The 22,221-nt window shown below is 42.3% G+C and overlaps 1 protein-coding gene across 3 annotated transcripts in view; it reads right to left on the reverse strand.

Moving 5' to 3' along the window:
- The window catches only part of ttc26 (tetratricopeptide repeat domain 26), a 77,009-nt gene extending 67,717 nt beyond the window's left edge, over positions 1–9,292 (reverse strand). For all 3 annotated transcript variants that reach the window (XM_048617631.1, XM_048617630.1, XM_048617632.1), the window contains exons 1-4: positions 9,212–9,292; positions 6,208–6,345; positions 4,732–4,824; positions 1,362–1,476 (exon numbers count right to left, since the gene is read on the reverse strand). In XM_048617631.1, coding sequence (XP_048473588.1) covers positions 1,362–1,476; positions 4,732–4,824; positions 6,208–6,345; positions 9,212–9,214 — 349 coding nt within the window. In that variant the 5' untranslated portion in view covers positions 9,215–9,292. The remainder of the gene's footprint in view (positions 1–1,361; positions 1,477–4,731; positions 4,825–6,207; positions 6,346–9,211) is intronic.
- Positions 9,293–22,221: the final 12,929 nt, after the last annotated feature.

The raw sequence follows: 22,221 nt of genomic DNA on the forward strand, positions 1-22,221 counted from the left end.
TGGTATTATCACTGGACTATTACTCCAGAGACACAGGTAATGTTCTGGGGTCCTGGATTGGAATCCAGCCACAGCAGATAGCGGAGTTTGAATTCAATAAATAACTAGAATTAAGAATCTAATGATAACCATGAATCCATTGCCAATTGTTGGAAAAACCCATCCGGTTTAATAGTGCCCATTAGGGAAGGAAACGGCCATCCTTACCTGGTCTGGCCTACATGTGACTCCAGACCTACAGCAGTATGGTTGACTCTGAACCGCCCTCTGGGCAAATAGGGATGGGCAATAAATGCTGGCCTAGCCAGTGACGTCAGTGAATAAACTTAAAAAAAAGAGGGCATAGGTTTAAAGTGAGAGTGGAAAGATTTAAAAGGGACCAATGGGCCAACTTTTTCACACAGAGGGTGATGCATGTACAGAAAGAGCTGGCAGCACAGTGGTTAGTACTTGTGCCTCACAGTGCCAGGGACCCAGGTTCAATTCCAGCCTTGGGCAATTGTCTGTGTGGAGTTTGCACATTCTCCCCGTGTCTGCGTGGGTTTCCTCCGGGTGCTCTGATTTTCGCCCACAGTCCAAAGATGTGCATGTTAAGTGGATTGGCCATGAGAAATTGCCCAAAATGTCCAGGGATGTGCCGTGGGAAATCGAGTTACAGGGATAGGGTGGGTGGCAGAAATTGCTGGGGTGGTGGTGAGCCTGGATGGGATGCTCTTCAGAGAGTCGTTGTGGCTTGTTGGGCCAAATGGATTTTTTCCACACTGGAGGGATTCTATGATTAGAGGAAGTGGTGGAGGCTGGTCCAATTAGAGGGACATGGGCCAAATGCTGGCAAATGGGACTAGGTTAATTTAGGGTTTCTGGTCAACATGGACAAGTTGGACCAAAGGGTCTGTTTCCGTGCTGTACATCTCTGTGACTTTATGCTGGAACACTGTACAACAAAACAGAAGTGTGTTACTATTAATCGTTTATTTTCTAAAATGCAGTTATAATTTGTTTTATCAGAAAGAGAAAGGAGGAGGAGAAGGAGGCCATTGGACTCTCTCAGAGAGCTATTCAATTTAGCATTACTTCCCCACAACCTTACAATTTATTTTCCTTTCTAAAAGGGATTCAGATACCTTTTAAAGTTAGTATCGAATGTGCTTCCATAATACTTTAAGGCTGAGCTTTCCATATCATCATAACTTGCACAAAGGTCTTCCCTCATCTCCCTTTTAGTGTTTGCTGATCATTTCAAATTGATTTTCCTCAGTTGTTGACCAAACTATCAGTTGAGTTTCAACCATCTGGCAGCTAATTCATTAAAATCACATATATAAAATGTTCACTTAAACATTTCCACTCCAAGATGTCACCTTTCATTGCTGCTTCCTCTGCCTCCTTGTACATGCCCAGAAAAAAGTAAGTACATGCTAGATTCACCCAAACATCAGGGTGACAGTTTTCATTCTTCGTCAGGACTTCATATTCCTAAAACATGCAAATAGAGAATTATCATAAATCACATGTAGCTGAGACAGATAGTCATCATATTCTCCTGCATAGTTGAAAAGATTGAACTATGTGCACTTCATGATGCCACATGAGCCTTGCAACAGGCTAAGAACCTTTAACTCATTTCAAGGAAGCTTCAGTTTCATGCGCAGTTCACCAATGCCAGTGTTAGATTATAGCTCCACACAATCAAAAGAAAGTACATTTTTGTAATTAAACTAGTAATGCATTCTGCCATTGGTCAAGGCAAGAAATTATGTCAATTGTACATGATGTCCAGCTACCAGCAACCACACAACAGTAGATCAGGGGGACTGGATCTCGATTTTTGGAAAACATTTTCACTCTACAGGGTATTCGTCAATGGTAAATAGTAAAGTAAAAGCAAAAGCAGACTAATGCAGATGCTGAAAATCAGAGACAAAAATAGAAAATGAATGAAATATTCAGCAGATCTGACAATCTGTGGAGAAAAAGAGTTAACCCTTACAAGTTACATGCTTTTTTTGGCCTAGATACTCCAATCTCCAGACAGAAGATCAGACATACCCTCATAGATGTGCATGACGACACATCGGACATCCTAAGGCAGTGACTACATAATAATTGCTTGGGAAGTTTAACATTCCAATGGGAAATTACCCGATCTCTGGAATTCTTCAAACTTCAGAGAGTTCCAACTTACTTACCTTAACACAGTTAGCTAGGAAAAGTTAAAAGGATTAAAACCTATTCTAGTGCCTGGCTAATTATAAAACTGACTCTCTCAATCACTCACACTGATGCACTCCCCGGCTTATACAATTGACCCAATTATTCCACCTTCCACATGGACACCCAACAAAGGACACTTGACAGACCATCCCACAAAGACACCTGCCTGATACCCAACAAGAACACCCTACCAAACACGCTTGCCCCGAGACAGCACAGCAATTGCACACCCCCTCCACCAACAGATGTCTTACTTCCACAACTTCCCTGCTACTATTTGCAAATATCTGAAACCATCATCCCTCCCCGTGATGTCTGACTCACCCTGCCCTTTTACCTGCTTATCTGCCATGTATACCTCCCACCCAGCAGGCATACTACCCCCTCACCTACCTAAATCCTATCTTTTTGCCCAAACACTTGCCACCCGATTTCCATTCCCATTTACCTTACACACTTACCTTCTCTCAGTAACAAGAACAGAAATTGCTGGAAAAGCTCAGCAGGTTTGGCAGCATCTGTGGGAAGAAATCAGAGTTAACCTTGCAGGTCAAGTGACCCTTCTGTAGAACTCAGCAATTTCTTCTCAGCTTTTCTGAGTTCTGCAGAAGGGTCACTTGACCTGCAACGTTAACTCTGATTTCTTCCCACAGATGCTGCCAAACCTGCTGAGCTTTTCCAGCAATTTCTGTTTTTGTTTCTGATTTACTATATTTGCAGTTCTTTCGGTTTTTAGCCTCTCAGTAGCTGTTGAAACGGCCCTGAGATCTTTAAACATTTTACTTACTGGAACATGGCAACTGCTACCCTAAAGAGGGGACATTGCTTCTGCAGCGATTCTCTGATATAGATTGCGTGGTTTGCTAAATTGCTTTTTTACCTGATCTAGGTTGGAAACAAGGATTCAAACTAGATTGAAAGATTCAGGGATCCATTTCTATCTCCAGAGATAGGGTCAGAGCATTTACCATTATTCAAATCAGAATATGACAGAAACAGGAGAATGGGGAATCTCGCATGGGCGTGAGGTGGAGACTGGCTTACTCCCATGATGGTTACAAATCACAGATTTAAGTATACAGAGATAGTAGGAACTGCAGATGCTGCAGAATCTGAGATAACAAGGTGTAGAGCTGGATGAACAAAGCTGGCCAAGCAGCATCAGAGGAGCAGGAAGGCTGACGTTTCAGGCCTAGACCCTTCTTCAGAAAGGATTTAAAGATACACTTGTGTTTAGAGTCCTGTTGCTCAGCAAAAGGAGCTCCAACTCCTGTTCTGCTGTAAAATAAACTTTTATAGTCCAATTCCTGACACGCACATCTACAGCGCAGTGGCAGTTACAAGATTTAATTGTATTCTGAGCAGATTTTACACACGCGAAAAAAAAAGTGGGAAGCTGCATTAATTTGTTTGAGAAGGTGGTGGTGGGCTGTCTTCTCGGACCACTGCAGTCCACATGCTGTAGATACACCCACAATGCCATTTGGGAGGGAATTCCAGGATTTTGACCCAGCAACAATAAAGAAATGGTGATATATTTCCAGGTCAGGAATGTGAGTGACTTGGAAGGGAACTTGCAGATGGTGCTGTTCCTACGTATCTGCTGTCCTTGTCCTTCTAACTGGTGGCGGTTGAGAGTTTGAAAAGTGTTGTCTAAGGGGCCTTGGTGAATTTCTGCAATGCATCTTGTAGATGGAACACACTGCTGCTACTGAAGTGGTGGTGGAGTGATCAAATGTTTGTGTATGTCATGCCAGTCAAGTCAGTTAAGTCGTCAATGGCGTCAAGCTTCTTATATGTTGTTGTTGGAGCATCAAGACAACTGGGCAGTATCCTATGACACTCCCAGATTGTGCTTTTAAAATGATGGACAAGCATTAGGGAGTCAGGAAGTGAGTTCTTGCTGCAATATTCCTAGCCTCTGACCTGCTCTTGTAGCTACTGTTTTTATACAGCTAGTCTAGGTCAGTTTCTGGTCAATGGTAATTCCAAGGATGTTGATAGTGGGAGACTCAGTGATGGTAACACCACTGAATGCCAAAGGGCGATGATTAGATTGGCTCTTATTGGAGATAGCCATTGCCTGGCATGTGTGTGGCATGACTGTTACTTGCCACTTATCAGCCCAAGTCTTGTCCAGGTCTTGTTCAATTTGGACATGGATTGCTTTAGTATCTGAGGTGTTGCAAATAGTGCTCAATATTGCACAGTCAACAACAAATATCCCCATTTCTGACCTTACAATGAGCTAAGGTCTGCAGCTGAAGATGCTCGGGCATAGGACACTACCCTGATGAACTCCTGCAGAGAGGTCCTGGATCTGAGAAGACTGACCTCCAACAATCACAACCATCTTCCTTTACGCCAGGTATGACTCCAACCAGTGGAGAATTTTCCAGATTCCCATTGGCACCAGTTTTCCAATATTAAAGCATTTAAATATACCGGTTATGATGTCTGTTACACGAAAAACACTTAAAATGTCAAAGTTCATCGTCTTTGCAAGTTTTCCCTTACCTCCATGGCCCGCTTATAATCTCCAAGATGGAACGCACAGTATCCTATCCACAAGTCAACATCTTCCTCATTCTCCCCCACATGCCGCTTGAACTGGAATAGTAAAAGGACAGTCAGAGAGAAGAGATCTTCCAACCAGGTGAAATGATAAGAGCTACAGCTCTCAGTACTCACGGATTCCAAACATGGTACATCTTAGGCTGAGTATATAGCACCGCACCAAGTTTGAGCTCAGAAGAACGGAAGTCATTCAGAGCCCCCAGACTCATACAACCTTTAACGCCCTTGCCCAACAACAAAAAAAAACATCAGTGCAGCCTCCGATGAAGCGCTGTTGTGTTTTCCTGCCTGGTATTTAAACTCTGGCATCTGTTAGATTTGATTATCTCATTTCCGGTTTTCGTTCACAGTGAGGAAGGTTATCAGAAATTGCAGCAGCATCTTGATCAGCTTGGGAATTGGGTCAAGAATGGCAAATGGGGGTTAATACAGATAAGCATGAGGTGTTGCATTTTGGAAAGTCAAATCAAGGTCGGAGCTTCGTGGTGAACTGTAGGGCTTTAAGGAGTGTACTGGAAGAGAGGGACCTTGGAGTTCAGGTACACGGTTCTCTGAAAGTGGAGTCACAAGTAGACAGGGCAGTGAAGAAGGTTTTTGGCACACTGGCCTTCATGCGTCAGGGCATTGAGTACAGAGGTTTGGAAGTTACGTTGCAGTTGTACAGGATGTTGGTGAGGCCACACTTGGAGTATTGTGTTCAGTTTTAGTCAAGTTGTCATAGGAATTATGTTATTAAACTGGAAAGAGTGCAGAAGAAACTTTCAAGAATGTGGCCAAGACTCAAGGGACTGAGTTATAGGGAGAGATTGGCCAAGCTAGAATGTTTTTCTTTAGAGGATAGGAGACTGAAGAGGGGCGATCTTATCGAAGTTTATAAGATCATGAGAGGCATGGATAGGGTGAATGCACTCGGTCTTTTTACCAAGGTTGGGCAATTGAGGACTAGAGAGCTTCAGTTTAAGGTAAGAGGGGAAAGAATACATGGGAACCTGAGGGACAACTTTTTTTTCTACACAGAGGTATGCATATGGACTGAGCTGCCAGCGGAAGTGGTTGAGACGGGTACATTAACAACATTTAAAAGGCATTTGGACAAATAAATGGATAGGAAAGGTTTAGAAGGATATGGGCCAAGTGCAGAGAAATGGGGTTAGTGTGGATGGACACTTTGGTCAGCATGGACCAGTTTGGGCTGAAGGGCCTGTCTCCATGCTACAGGACTTTATGACTCTAAATCACTTCCAACTTCGAGGAGAAAAGTTCTCCCAACCAAATCAAGGCTGAGGCAGGTTTATGAGGTCAATGAATCACATTATTTTTCTTTTGCTTTATAACCATGAACTAAGGTTACTTTTTCACTCAAAGGGATCATTGCAGAGAGTGGACAAATTGCCTAATCTGAACGTCCGGTTTTACCTCCAACAATGTCAGGGCCCCCGAGTAGTCTCTGCTGGTCAGATATTCCTCCAACTTTGGAATCTTTTTCCCCTTCTTCTTCTTTTTATCCATCTGCAGTGTTTCCCCACTGACAGCAGGTTTTGCACGTGACAGCATCTGGACAGAAAAAGAAAGCACCGACACTCACTCCATAGGGTTTTTACTTGACTACTAACACCAACCTTATCATTATCTCTGACCACTGTATAATTGAGATTCCAGCTATCAGAGATGTATGAAAGCAGATAGTATCAGCAAACATCTTCATGGTAGAGACTTATTTTTAAAATTAGCTTTGATTCCCAACTTTACAACTCCACTCTCATGTTTCACAAGACTCCATTTCTGCAAGTGATCTGCAACCAGGCTAAATTGATATCAGACAGGGTTCTAAGTGGCCATTCTTAATTGCAGCCTGATTAGTGAATTCCTGTGGGTTACACAGCGATGCCAACCCCTGCCATCACCCAACAAACACTCAACTGCATTCTCCAGTAAGGATCAAATTAAGAATGGAACTCACCATCCTGGATTACTTCCATTTCCCAATGACTGCTTAAAAGATGAAAGAAAGTCTGAGATCTTTGTTTTTTATCATTTTGGCCCAACAAAAATTGAGAATTACATTATTACCTGAACAGAAAGAATAAGGCAGGCAAGTATGATGTCATGTTCTTCTTGCAGAGAGTCCACACAGATATGATGAGCTGAATGGCCACCTCTGTACTCCATTTCATGATTGTATGGAAAATTATCTGGAATCGTCTTGATTCCTGGTAGATTATCAACATTCTAGGAATCATCCTTGACCAGAAACTGAACTGGAACAGCCATATAAATATTGTGGCTACAAGACTGCATCAGAAGCTGAGTATTCCACTATGAGTAACACACTTCCAGTCTCTCCAATGTATATCTGTCATCTACAAGGCACAAGTGAAGAGTGTGATGGAATTCTCTCCACATGCCTGGATAAGTGCAGCTCTGACTGCACACAATAAGCTCAGCAACATTCAGAGAAAGCTGGCTTGATAAGCACTCCGTTGCAGTGACAGTACTGTGCACCATCTACAAGTTGCTCAACAACAATTCGTCAAGGTTTCCTCAAATCACTTTCCAAAACCACAAATTTCCACCTCCAAAAGGACAAGGGTGGCTGATAGATGGAGGCACCACCACTTGCAAGTTTCCCTCCAAGTTATACATTGTCCTGATTTGGAATTATATTGCCATTTTTTCACTGTCACTTCAGCGGCACGGTGGCCAGGGACCCGGGTTCGATTCCACTCACGGGCGACTGTCTGTGTGGAGTTTTCATGTTCTCCCTGTGTCAGCGTGGGTTTCTGCCACGTGCTCTGGTTTCCTCCCACAGTCCAAAGATGTGCGAGTTAAGTGGATTGGCCATGCTAAATTGCCCATTGTGTTCAGCAATGTGTAGGTTAGGTGCGTTAGCCATGGGAAAAGCAGGATTACAGGGAAAGGGTATTAGGATGGATCTGGGTGAAATGCTCTTCAGAGGGTCTGTGTGGACTTGTTGGGCCTAATAGCCTGTTTCCACACAGGGATTCTATAGAATTCTATTCTATGGAATTCTATGGGTCAAAATCCTGGATATCCCTTCCTAGCAGCACTGTGGATGTATCTACAATACATGGAATGCAGTTGTTCAAGGCAGCAGCTCACCATCACCTTCTCAAGAGCAACTAGTGATGGACATCAAAAGCTGACCCAGCCAATAACACCAGTATCCTGTGAATCAATGAAATTAAAACCTTCCAGGCATTTCTATGTTGGTGTGCTTTTATCATCTACATCTAAAGACATACAGTGTAGGAAAACAGGAAATAGCTAGGGTAGAAAATGTGGGCATCATAGTGTAGCAAGGCAAAAAGAGTCTAAATTTCAGCAGTCTCACAAGAACGCACAGAAATTTGTCACATTAGTGCTCTCAGATAGTGATCGGGATTGAGTTGCTGCACAAAGATTTCCCAAACTTGAGCTGTTACGTATTTCTTTCAGGATACTCTGATCCCACCTTTCGCAGGTATATGCAATGCAGCTTACCTTAAGGGAACTCTGGCACAGCAGAATCAGAAGATAGGAAACACTTTTTTAAACAGCAATGTCAGTTGATAAGTTTAAAGGTCCAGTCTTTGCATGTTCATGAATGGGCAAGTAACATGAGTTATCAGGTGAGGTGAGTGAACAGGTAACTATGCAGGTAAGTATCAGGCGTTTATAATACAATTGTGGTTTGCCACATTTCTTGATACAGGTGGGACTTGAACCTAGACCTTCTGGCCCAGAGTTAGGGATACTGCCACTGTGCTGCAAAAGCTCCCCTTGCTTGTTCTACCACATACACCATGCAATTGGCGAAACATTAGAACTGCATAGTGTGCTATACAACCTATCCTAGAGGTAAAGGCAATAATAACTATAGAAATGTTTTAATTATTTCTCTGATGCATTTATTTTGAATTAGACATTTATCCAGCCACCCTTAACAAATACATCGTATACCACTTGTACTTCAGTTAACCATATTCCAAGTAGAGACTTTAAAAGATCGGATATTCAGGATCTCTTCTATGGAGATAACACCCTTTTTGCCCAAGACACTGACTGAACGACTTTACAATTGGCCTTCAGGTTCCCTGAAAATCCCACAATGACGCCCGCCCTCAGATTTCGAAAAACCGCTCCCTCTTCGATGGAGAGAAAGAAGGGTCCAGACCCGAAACGTCAGCTTTCCTGCTCCTCTGATGCTGCTTGGCCTGTGCTATCCAGCTCTACACATTGTTATCGCTCTTCGATGGAGATTGCCTGGGCCTCCCTCACTCCCCGCTCCCAAACCAGGCCAGGGCCAGGGCCAGACCGCGCAGAGTTTTGTACAGCAGAAAAACAGGTGCTGGGGTCCACGGTAGAAGCGGCAATTCGGCATGCCCGGCTCCATGAGTCCGGGTCAAGGCCTCGAACTCACCATTTTGTCGCTTCTTTCCACTCAGCTTCCAACTCCAAGCGACCCAACCGCCTGTTGTCGCCGTCATAGCAACGAGGCCCCGCCTCCCCACCGCCGATCATAGCAACGAAGCCCCGCCTCCCCACTGCCTATCGTGGCAACGCAGCCCCGCCTCCCAAACACCTATCGTGGCAACGAAGCACGCCTCCCCACGGCCTTCCGTGGCAACGCAGCCCCGCCTCCCCAACACCTATCGTGGCAACGAAGCACGCCTCCCCACCGCCTTCCGTGGCAACGCAGCCCCGCCTCCCCAACACGTATCATGGCAACGAAGCACGCCTCCCCACCACCTTCCGTGGCAACGCAGCCCCCCCTCCCCACCGCCGATCATAGCAACGAAGCCAAGCCTCCAATGGTCAGAAGTCACATGACGGCAGGTTATAGTCCAACAGGAACAAAAACAAATTTGCTGGAAAAGCTCAGCAAGTCTGGCAGCATCTATGAAGGAAAAAACAGACTTAACGTTTCGGGTCCGGTGATCCTTTCTCAGAACAGGTTTATTTGAAAACACAAGCTTTCAGAGTGTTACTCCTCCTTCAGGTATTAACAACATAGAACAGTACAGCACAGTACAGGCCCTTCGGCCCACGATGTTGTGCCGATTTATTATCCTACTCTAAGATCAAATTACCCTGCATACTCTTCATTTTACTATTATCCATGTGCCAATCCAAGAGTCAGTTAAATGTCCCTAATGTATCTGACTCTACTACCACCGCTGGCAGTGCATTCCACGCACCCACCACTCCCTGTGAAAAGAACCTACCTCTGACATCTCCCCTATACCTTTCACCAATCACCCTAAAATTATGCCCCCTCGTGATAGCCATTCTGCCCTGGGAAAAAGTCTCTGGCTATCCACTCTATCTATGCCTGTCATCATCCTGTACACCTCTATCAAGTCACCTCTCATCCTTCTTTGCTCCAATGAAAAAAGCCCTAGCTCCCTCAAACTTTCCGCATAAGACCTGCCTTCCAGTCCAGGCAGCATCCTGGTAAATCTCCTCTGCACCCTCTCTAAAACTTCCACATCTTTCCTATAATGAGGCGACCAGAACTGAACACAATATTTCAAATGTGGTCTAATCAGGGTTTTATAGAGCTGCAGCATAACCTCGTGACTCTTAAACTCAAACCCCCTGCCAATGAAAGCCAACACACCATACCCTTCTTAACAACCCTATCAACATGGGTGGCAACTTTGAGGGATCTATGGACGTGGAGCCCAAGATCCGTCTGTTCCTCCACACTGCCAAGAAATCTGCCATTAACCCTGTATTCTGCATTCAAATTCGACCTTCCAAAATGAATCACTTCACACTTTTCTGGGTTGAATTCCATCTGCCATTTCATTGCCCAGCTCTGCATCCTGTCAATGTCCCATCGCAACCTACAACATCCCTCCACACTATCCACAACTCCGCCAACCTCCACGTCTTTGGCAAACTTACTAACCTACCCTTCCACTTCCTCATCCAAGTCATTTATAGTGTTAGTGAGAGAGTGGTAGTATCATTCAAAGAATTTATAAGTAAAAGATCAAACGGTCTCATCACTGATGAGGATACATTAAACAAAGCTATGATGCTGTTAAATCTTTAACCAGTTGAAGGTTTTAATTGATTAATATGTATATGTAAATCCCTGAATTCCTTTCAAGTCACTGCCCTGAAAGAACTAAAGGTTTTATCAGTGTAAAGAAGCGGTGACATTTTAGGTCAGACAATGCATGTTAGGTGTGAGACCTTGTTTAGAATCTGTTTGTGTTTTGATTTGGAGTCAGGCTGGTTTAATTTCTAAAATAGGCATTTATAAAACACCATATCGACTGACTGTCTATAATTTGTGTGCTTTTTGAACAAAATAAAATGTATCTGCAAGTACAAATTCACCCCATAGATTTACGTGTGCGTGTGTGTGAAGGGGAGAGATAGAGGGGAGGCTGTGAAACAGTTGCAGCCTGCTCACCACTGACTGTTTAAACAATTAAGCGCCTTTAAGGGGACAGGTGCCACCAAGGCTCAGTGGGGTAAGATTACCATGTAAGGTCTTTCTGTCCAGAGTATAATTGGGGTCTGTTCACTTATTGGACCCTCCCGATACCACAGATACATGTAAGTAAACCTGGTAGTTTATTCAGAATAAATCAGAAATGCCTTTGGATTAGTTGTAACTATCGAGAAAGTCAAACCCCAATGTTTGTTTTCTTCTCAGTACACAAAAATGTATAGATCTAAACTGCTTTAGTAACTGTGCATATACTAAAGATGTATTTTTTATGAATAAAATATATTTTTCCAAAAATAACGTTAACATAAGGGAATGTCTCAAGGCGTTTCACAGCAGCAGTGCAACACAAAGTGTCATACCGAACCACAGAAGGAGATATTAGGTTAGATGATCAAACGTTGGTCAGAAAGGAGGTTTTATTTTAGGAGTGACTTGAAGGAGGTGGAGAAGTGCAAGCTCCAGACTTTGGGGCACTTGAGGGCATAACTGCCATTTTGTACTGTACATCAGGCCTGGGCCTCCTTTGAATATGTGCTCCACAAACTTAATCTAGGGACAGTTTTGGCTGGTGTAGCCACCTGCACTCGCCAGTTGTGAACCATTAGATTTAGATCACCTCGTCCCTTCCAGACTGCTTTTCATTCAATTCAGCCCTGATCCATCTGTGCCCCATGCTTTATCATCCCCTTCAACCTCTCCTTTGACATGTTGATCCAAGTGCCTCGTGCCACTGTTGAAAGAGCAGTCCCTGCTGAGCAAATTGGACCTTTACTCTCTGGAGTTTAGAAGAATCAGAGCAATCTAATTTAAATATACAAGACTCTGAAGGAGCCTCACAAAGTTAACATGCTGAAAAATTGTAACCACTGGCTGGGGGTATTTGGAGCATAGTCTCAGGATAGGAGGATGATTACATCGAATGAACATACATATAAACAAACAATCAGGAATAGACTATTTGGTACCTCAAGCCTGCTCTGCCATTCAACAAGATCAAGACTGATCTAATTGTGGCCTCAACCTGCTTTCCTGACTTACTCCTATATCATTCAACTCCCTTGTTTAGTCAAGAATCTATCTACTCTGTCTTAAAAACATTTGATGACTGCTTTCTGGTGAAGAGAGTTCCACAGTCTCATAATCTCAGAGAAAGAAATTCTCCTCATCTCATTTGTAAATGGAAGACCCCTTATTTTTAACCTTGTTTTCCTCTTGTTGTAGTCTTTTCTACACGGGAAACATCAGAGAAGAGTCAGCATCGAAATATGAGTGAAGGACTGAATACAAGCCCAGAACACAGTAGGGATGAATGACAAGGTAAGAAAGATAAGACATCAATGTGTTCAAATTGATTCAAGAGAATGTATCAGCACAAAACAAACTCAAAGTGTTCATTTGTTAATTTTCTTATTGTATTTCATAAATTAGAAGCCATACGATAGAATTCCGAAGGAGTACTACACTGTCTTTCAGATGAGACCGAAACCAAGACCCTATCTGCCTTCTCAGGTGGCAATATTTCAAAGAAGAGCAGGAGAGCTATCTCCTTGTGCCCTGGCAAAGACGTATCCCTAGCCAACATAACACAAAAATATTGTCTTGTCATTATTTCTTTATAATAATTACTCTGAACTGGGGAACCAGTCTAGGAATAAGAGACAGACTATTTAGGACTGAGATGATAAGGTATTTCTTCATTCAGGAGTTGATGATTGTTTGGAATTCTTTGCCCGGAGGATTGTGGAGGCTCAGTTGTTATGTAGATTTCTATATAAAAACACCAGGGGGACACAGGAACAGTGCAGAAAAATGGTAAGATCAGCCATGATCTCATTGAATGCCAAAGTGGGCTCAAAGGGCTGAAAAGTCCACTCCAACTCCTACTGTTTTTTCATTCTTATGTTTGTGGGTGCTTGCTCTATCCAAACCGACATTACAATTGTGAGAATGTTTCAAAAGTGCATCTTTGGCCATAAAATGCTTTGAGACATCTGGTAGTCCTGAATGTGCTCCATAAAATGCTACAAAAACAAAGTTGCTGGAAAAGCTCAGCAGGTCTGGTGAGCTTTTCCAGCAGAGCTTTTCCAGCAATTTTGTTTTTGTTCCTGATTTACAGCATCCACAGTTCTTTTGGTTCCATAAAATGCTAGTCTTTTTAAAATAATTTTTGTCAGAATAATGCCTGACAAACAACAGGAGTGAAATTGTAATTGACCCTGGGGAGGCATGAGGTACAATATTATTTATTTATTGACTTTTAGTTAGTTTCTCGATCGAATTGTTCCATCTGTTGTTATCTGGTGCCCTGTTCATGACAACTTGGAAAATCAATGGAACAAAGTCATTTCTACATCTCAATGTAACCAGGAAACATATGGTTGGTGGACTTTGGTGACTCTGATAGATACAAGTGGAAACATATTTTGTTTGTAATTTCAGCAGTAGATCGACGTACCAAGTGATTAAATGTGGTGCACGTGTCACATATAATGTATGCGTTCTTTGTTTACATAGCACATTCAATTCCAATTGTGAATTCTAGACATTGACTCTGGTAACAAACTACACCATACAAATCCAAAAATTCCATGCACTTCAGCTCAAAGATTCTCTTCAACTCTAACAAAGGACATCTCTGACTTAAAACACAGATTAAGGATGCAGACTAATGTACTACGTAGGCCAGAAGGTTCTATTTTGGTGTCCCAATCTGAGTTAGCTTGTTCCAACATTACAAGAAATCGTGGTTCCTATGCACCAGGAACAGAAAGAGAACATTGTTGTGGCTTCCTGATCTTGATCGCTGTTGAGTGGTTAGATTTGATTTGATTTATTGTTGTCACATGTACCTAAGTACAGTGAAAAGTTTTGTTTTGCATGCAGTACAGGCAGATCATAACATACAAGGACATACAGATTGTAGGGTGTTTAGACAGAGTGAGGCATACAAGGTTATAGCTGCACAGGAGATGCACAAAAGCAAGGTCAACATTAGATTTGAAATTAGAGAGGTTCATTCAGCAGTCTAATAACAGCAGGGAAGAAGCTGTTTTTGAACCCGTTGCTACATATGTTTAAACTTCTGTATCTTCTGCCTGACGGAAGAAGTTGGAAGAGAGTATTACTGGGTTGGGAGGGGTCTTTGATGATATTGGCAGCCATTCCACATGGTGAAGAGAAGTGTAGATGGAGTCCACGGATGGACTCGCGTAATAGTCTGGGCTGCGAACACAACCTTTTGCAGTTTCTTGTGATCCTGGACAGAGCAGTTGCCATACCAAGTCGTTAGGCACCCAGATAGAATGCTTTTTATGGTGCATCTGTAAAGGTTGGTGAGAGTCCTTATGGGGATACTGAATTTCCTAACCTCCTGACAAAGAAGAGGTGTTGTTGTGCCTTCTTGACTTTCACATCTATGTGGGAGATCCAGGACAGATCGTTGGTTGCTGAGTGGAAAGTGAATTTGTGAGTAATTGTTGGTTGAAGATGGCATTAGATTCGGTATTAATCCCCTCCCTCTCCCCACTGTAATAATTAAGTAGTTTGTCAACCATTAGAGTTTATGCTAACATATTAAGGTGGCATCCAATGGCATCTCTGTCTGTCCCTGAAGATTGCTGAGAATCTGACGTTGATAATTTCCCCTTCCTTAGTGATGTATTTCGCAGGTGTGGTCAACTTTTGCATTTCTTCCAGTTGTGTTATGGAAAGCCTGAAGCCTCTGTCTTTAGCCACCAAAAGGGTGCCAATTCCATTTCCCTTCTGGCCTCAGTCTCAAACAAAATTAGATAATTTGCAATGTTAATACTTAACTAGGCCCTCTTGACCAGCAAGATTCCCTACTTCCACATCTTAATGCTGCATAACTCCAAGCCCTGCCCATCTAGAATTTTTCAAAAATGTCATCAAGTGTGTGGATGAGGAAAGTTCAGTTGATGTAGTTTACATGGATTTTAGCAAAGCTTTCGACAAGGTACCACATGGGAAACTGATTGCGAAGATTAAAGCACATGGAATTTAAGGAAACATGTCGAGGTGGATCAGAAACTGACCTAGTAATAGGATGATATAGATGTAAATGTTGGGAGAATGTGAAGCAAATTTACAAACAACACCAAGTTTCACAGCAGGATTAATAGTGAAGAAGATGATTGTAGTTTACAGGAAGATATAGATTGGTTGGTGAGCTGGTCAGGACAGTGGCAGATGGTATTTAACCCTGGCAAGTGCAAGGTGGTGCACTTTGGATGAAGAAACAAAACAAGGGAGTATTTAATGAATGGCAGGACATTGGGTAGCTTAGAGGAACAGAAGGATCATAGGGTAATTATTCACAAATCCCTGAAGTCAGCAGACCATGTGATTAGGATAGTTAAGAAGGCACGTGGGACACTTGCTTTCATCACTCATGGCATAGAGTATAACAGCAAGGAGGTGATGTTGGTGTTGTAAGAGTGTTGGTCAGGCCGCAGCTGGAGTACTGTGTGCAATTCTGGTCACCTCACTACAGGAAGGATGTGTTAGCACTGAGGAGGTACAGAGGAGATTCAACAGGATGTTGCCTGGAATGGAGAAATTGAGCTATATGGAAAGATTAGATAGACTTGGATTGTTTTCTTTAGAGCAGGGAAAGGTGAGGGGGGACATGATTGAGGTGTATAAGATTATGAGGGGTATGCACGGGGTGAGTAGGGAGCAGCTATTCCCCTTGGTTGAGGAGTCAGTCTCAAGGGGGCATAGTTTTAGGGTAAGGGGTAGGAGATTCAGAGGGGATTTGAGAAAAAATGTTTACATTCAGAGGGCGGTTAGAATCTGGAATGCACTGCCTGGGATGTTGGTGGAGGCCTGAAACCTTACAACCTGTAAAAAAAAATTGGATGAGCACCTGAAATATCATAACATTCAAGGATATGGGACAAGTGCGGGAAATTGGGATTAGCGCATTTTTAGTGATAGTTATTGTCTGTGCAGACTCGAAGGGCCTTTTCTGAGCTATTTGACACTATGACTGTTTGTTGCTGAAGCCCTCATTGACGCCTTTGTCATCTCTAGATGGAAACAAGACAATGATAATGAATTCTTCTTCCTCAGATTCTAAATGTATGAGTGGGGAATAGGGAGGCAATTTATCAGGTTGCTCAACTTGGAATCCTGTACTTGTTCCACAACCACATATAGATGAATTCCAGCAGAGGCCACTGGATAGGAACATAAGAAGTAAGAGCATTGTCAGTCTATTTGGCCCCTCAACCCTTCTTTATTATTCAAGTAAATCATGGATGATCTCCTACCTCAATGCTATTTTCCCACAATATCCCCCATCCCTTGATGTCTTTAATATCTAGAAATCTATTGAACTTTGTCTTCATTATTCTCAATGACTGAGCCCCCATTCTCTGGGGTTGAGGATTCTATAGATTTACCACTCTCTAAGTGAAAAAAATCTTCCTCATCATCTCCAAGTTTGTCATTTTGTGGATTTTATTCATTCATGGGATGAGGGCGTTGCTGGTTAAGCAGCATTTATTGCCCATCACTAATTGCCCAGAGGGCAGTTCAGAGTCAGCCACATTGCTCTGGATCTGGAGTCATGTGTAGGCCAGACCAGGTAAGTTTCCTTCCCTAAAGGACATTAGTGAACCAGATGGGTTTTTCCGACAATCATTCCTTACCAGACAACTCCAAAGCAGAGGGGAGGTGGCTGGTGTTTCCATTCACATGGAACCCACCTGAGTTAAATGTGGAAGGAGCTGGGATAACATCATGCTCCTGTTCAAATGCAACTTTTCCTTCTACTCATCCCTGAACCTGTCTCTGCTAGGCAGTTAAAGTTCTGCTCCATTATCTATGATCCCCCACATGTCTCAAAATTCCTCAGATGGAATCCAGAGATTCTGTGTCTGATCCCACTGTGTTGTCACACCGGAAGTTCTTTGAAGTTGTGTAGTTTAAATACTGTGCATTTAGATAAGGATTTTTACATCTGTGGAGTCGACTGAGTTTGAGCTTTACACTTGGAGTTGCAGAATACTCATTTCTTTGTGTGCCCTATTATTCAACTGCTTCTCTTTAATGTCCTTCTCACACCTCCTTTATGATGGGTTTATTACCTTGCCTATTTCATTATTTACAATGACATAAATTGCAGAAATGAAGTGTTGCTTGTGTTCATTATAATCCATAATTTTATCCATGACATGCTTGCCATCTGTCCATTTGTTTTTCCAACAATCTCGTGCTTTATGTGCTGTGCCAATATCCTTTACTTTTCCTGCCCATCCTCTATTCAAGTTTTCTTTTCTGGAATTATGCCTCAATTAAAATGCTCTCAGATCTCATGGGAACATAGAACACGAGAATGCCATTAGCCATTAGGCCTCTTCGTTATTCAATATGATCGTGGCTGATTGAACACTTCAATGACTTTTATCTACAATATCGTTATAATCGTTTATGCCAATTATAATCAAAGCTTTGTTAACTTCTATTTTAAATTTACTCAAAGACTGAGCTCCCACAGCCCCCTGGGGCAGAGAATTCCCAAGATTCACCAACTTCCGGAGAATTTCTCCTCAATTCAGTCCTAAATACCCACCCTGGTTTTAAGTTGTGTCCCTTGATTCTAGACTCCCCAACTAGAGGATCCATCTTATCTGTATTTATCCCATTAACTATTTTGTAAGTTTCAATAAGATCACCTGTCATTCTTCAAAACTCTAGACAGTACAGTTTACCTAAACTCTCTTCATAGGACTGTCCTGCTGTCCTGAACAAGTATGCCAAACCTTTGTTGCATTCCCTTTGTGGCAATACTATCTTTTCTGACATTAGGAGATTAAACTCCATACAATTACTGCAGTTGCAATTTAACTAAGCTTCTACACAATTGAAGCAAGACTTCTCTACTCCTGTACTCCAATACTCATGCATGCTAGCTTTCATTGACTTATTGACAAGGACACCCAAGTCCCTTTGCACATCTACACTTTCCAACCTCTCAACCTCCAACCACTCACAGACCATTCTTGGGCCATGGGCATTACTGACAGAGCCACATTTATTGTCTGTTCTTCATTGCTGAGGAGATAATGGTGGGTCTTCTTGCATTGAACAACTGAGTGGTTTCCTCACCAATTATGATGGTATTAAGTCAATCATATAATGTGGACTAGACCAAATGTAGACTAGATTCAGAAGAAGTGGCTGCTGCCTCCCCCTAATAAGTATTCACAAAGCAGTTGAGTAATTCCACAAATATGACAATTTTAATAGTGTGTATTTAGTCAGATCACAAATATCTAGTTTATTGATTGAGTTTCATTGTATACTACAATGGATTTGAACTGTAAACCTTTAAGTTCCCGGTTTGGTACCATAACTATACTGATCCAACACTAATCTACTGAATCTATATGGATGGAACTGAGAATAAGAAGTGGGTAATCGCTTTGATGGGATTATACTATAAGCCCCCCAATAGTCAGTGGGGAATTGAGGAGTCAATATGTAGGGAGATTGCAGATGGCTGTAAGAATAATAGGGTTGTAATAGTCGGCGGTTTTACCTTTTCAAACATAGACTGGGACTGCCACAGTGTTAAGGACTTGGATAGGGAGGAATTTGTCAAGTGTGTTCAAGAAAACTTTCTCAATCAATATGTAGATGGCCCTACTAATGATGGGGCAAAACGAGACCTCCTCTTGGTAAATAAGGCAGGGCAAAGTGACTGAGGTGTTAGTAGGGGAGTACTTTAGGACCAGTGACCATAATTCCATTAGTTTTAAAATAGTTATAAAAAAAGGATAAGCCTGAACCACAAGTTAAAGTTCTAAATTGGGGCAAGACCAATTTGATGATTTTAGACAGGAACTTTGAAAAGTTGATGAGGGAGACTGTTCATAGGTAAAGGGACATCTGGCAAATGGGAGGCTTTCAAAAGCGAGATAACAAGAGTTTAGGGACAGCATATTCCTGACGGTGTTAGGGCAATACTGGCAGGAGTAGGTAACACCGGATGACTAGAGATATGGAGGCAGTAGTCAAGAAAAAGAAGGAAGCATACGTAGGGTATGGATAGTTGGGATCAAGTGCATCTTTTGAGGAGTGTTGGGGGGATGTAGGAATATACTTAAGAGAGAAATCAGGAGGGCCAAAAGGAGACATGAGATAGCTTTGGGAGATAATATTAAAGAGAATATAGAGAGATTCTGCAAGTATATTAAGAGCAAAAGATTAACCAAGGAGAGAATAGTACACATTACAGAAGAGGAGGTCTTAAAACACATAAAGGTAGATAAATCCCCAGCACCTGATGAAGTGTATCGCAGGAATCGTGGGAAGCTAGGGATGAATTGCGGGGCCCCTAGCAGAGATATTTGTATCATTGATAGTCACAGGTGAGGTGCCGGAAGACTGGAAGGTGGCTAATGTTGTGCCATTATTTAAGAAAGGCTGCAAGGAAAAGCCAGTGAACTGCAGACCTGTGAGCCTGATGTCACTGGTAGGTAAGTTATTGGAGGGGATTCTGAGAGTCAGAATCTACATGCATTTGGAAAGACAAGGACTGATTAAGGAAAATCAGCATGTCTTTGTGCATGGGAAATTGTGTCTCACAAACTTGATTGAGTTTTTTGAAGAGGTGACCAAGAAGATAGATGAAGACAGAGCAGTAACCGTTGTCTACTTGGACTTAGCCTTTGACAAGGTTCTGCATGGTAGACTGTTTGGTAAAGTTAAATCACATGGGATCCAGGAAGAGCTAGCCAATGGGATACAAAACTGCTTTGATGGTAGAAGACAGACGATGTTGGCAAAGGGTTGTTGTTCAGACTGGAGGTCTGTGACTAGCAGTGTGCCGCAAGGGTTGGTGCTGGGTCTACGATTGTTTTTCAATTATATAAATGATTTGGATGAAAATATCGGAGGCATGGTTAGTAAGTTTGTGGATGACTTCAAAATTGGCGGTTTAGTGGACAGTGAAAAAAGTTATCTAAGATTACAATGTGATCTTGATAAACTGAGCCATTGAGCCGAGGAATAGCAGACGGAGTTTAATACAGATAAATGCAAGGAGTTGCATTTTGGTAAAACAAACCAGGGCAGGACTTACACAGCTAATGGTAAGACCCTAGAGAGTGAGAGAGCGAGAACAGAGACATCTAGGGGGTGCAATTACATTGTTCCTTGAAAGTGGTGTCCCAGGTAGACAGGATGGTGAAGAAGGTATTTGGCATGCTTGCTTTCATGGTCATAGCATTGAGTACAAGAGTTGGGATGTCATGTTACGGCTGTATAGGACATTGTTAAGGCGACATTTGGAGTACTGCATACAATTCTGATCGGCCTGCTGTAGGAAGGATGTTATTAAGCTGGAAAAGGTGCAAAAAAGATTTACAAGGATGTTACTAAGACTGGAGCGTTTGAGGTATAAGGAGAGGCTACATAGACTGGGACCTTTACCCCTGAGCTTGGAGGCTGAGGGGTGAACTTATAGAGACTTATAAAATCATGAGGGACATTGATAAGGTAAATAGCCAAGGTCTTTTCCCCAGAGTAGGGGAGTCCAAAACTAAAGAGGATAGGTTTAAGGTGAGAGGGTAAAGATTTAAAAGGGACCTAAGGGGCAACTTTTTCACACAGAGGGCAATGCATCTTTGGAATGAGTTGCCAAAAGAAGTGGAAGATACAATTACAACATTTAAAAGACATTTGGACAGGTACATAGGTAGGAAGGGTTTAGATGGATATGGGCCAAACACAAGCAAATAGGACTAGTTCAGTTTGGGAAATCTGGTCGGCATGGACAAGTTGGGCTGTAGGGTTTGTTTCCATGCTGTATGACTCTATGACTCTAAACAATAAGCAGACTGACTAACCACAAAAAGCAAGAGAAACCTTTAATGTATAAAGCGTCTGGGATTTCTGGATATCCCAAAATACTTTATAACTTATACGGAGTCAGAATTTAATTCAGGCAACTGGGGTCTTGCCCAGTGGCTGGACAGCCAGCAAGCACCACATCAACTTTTTAGGTGATTTCAGCAGCTTAGAATGGCAGCCTTTTGCTCTACAGTCGAAGCGTTAGGCTAGTCCTTCCCGAGTCTCCTTCTACCTTTTTTGGTCCACCTGAAAAAAATTGCTGTCTGATGAGAATTGGTGCCTCATGAGGACTCATCAATATATAACTTATCTCTAGGGCTTGGTAGTTTACCTTATGTCAAACAATTGTTTGAACTTTTCTAACCCACGAATACAATGTCGATGCCTAATATGTCAGGTGTTTATCTATCCTGCCCATCACTTTAGCCCAAAGTTACATTTTTGATTACCTCACAGTGTCATAGAGTCATATCGCACGGAAACAGACCCTTCACTCCAACCAATCCATGCTGACCATAATTCCAAACTAAACTAGTCCCACCTGCCTGCATTTGGCCCATATCCCTCCAAATCTTTCCTCTTCATGTCCTTATCCAAATGTCTTTTAAATGTTTTAACTGCATCCACCACTTCCCCTGAAAACTTATTCCACACATGAACCATTCTCTGTGTAAAAAACATTCCCCCACATGTCTTTTTTAAAATGTTTCTTCTGTCACCTTAAAAATATGCCCCCTAGTCTTGAAATCCCCCAACGTAAGGAAAAGACACCTGCCAGTCACCTTATCTATGAGGCCACTTTCTCACCCTGGATAGGAAGGGATACAGATGGAATACTCCCTGATACTGGTTCAGGAATGCCTATAGAATTTTATGACCTTTGTACAGAGAGCTCAACCTTTGTGATCTTTATCTCTACCTTGTCTTGGTCCCTAACTGCTTGTAATTGTTTATGTTTTTCTAAAGGGTGAGAGAGAAAATCTACAGTGTGCACTAATTTTGTAAAAGTTCTATATTATTCTGGAAAATACTACTTATTAAAGGCTTTTATTTGTTACACTCAAGGTGGAAATCCTGCTCCT

The sequence above is a fragment of the Rhincodon typus genome, chromosome 37, assembly GCF_021869965.1.
Source record: "Rhincodon typus isolate 14 chromosome 37, sRhiTyp1.1, whole genome shotgun sequence".
Taxonomy (NCBI): domain Eukaryota; kingdom Metazoa; phylum Chordata; class Chondrichthyes; order Orectolobiformes; family Rhincodontidae; genus Rhincodon; species Rhincodon typus.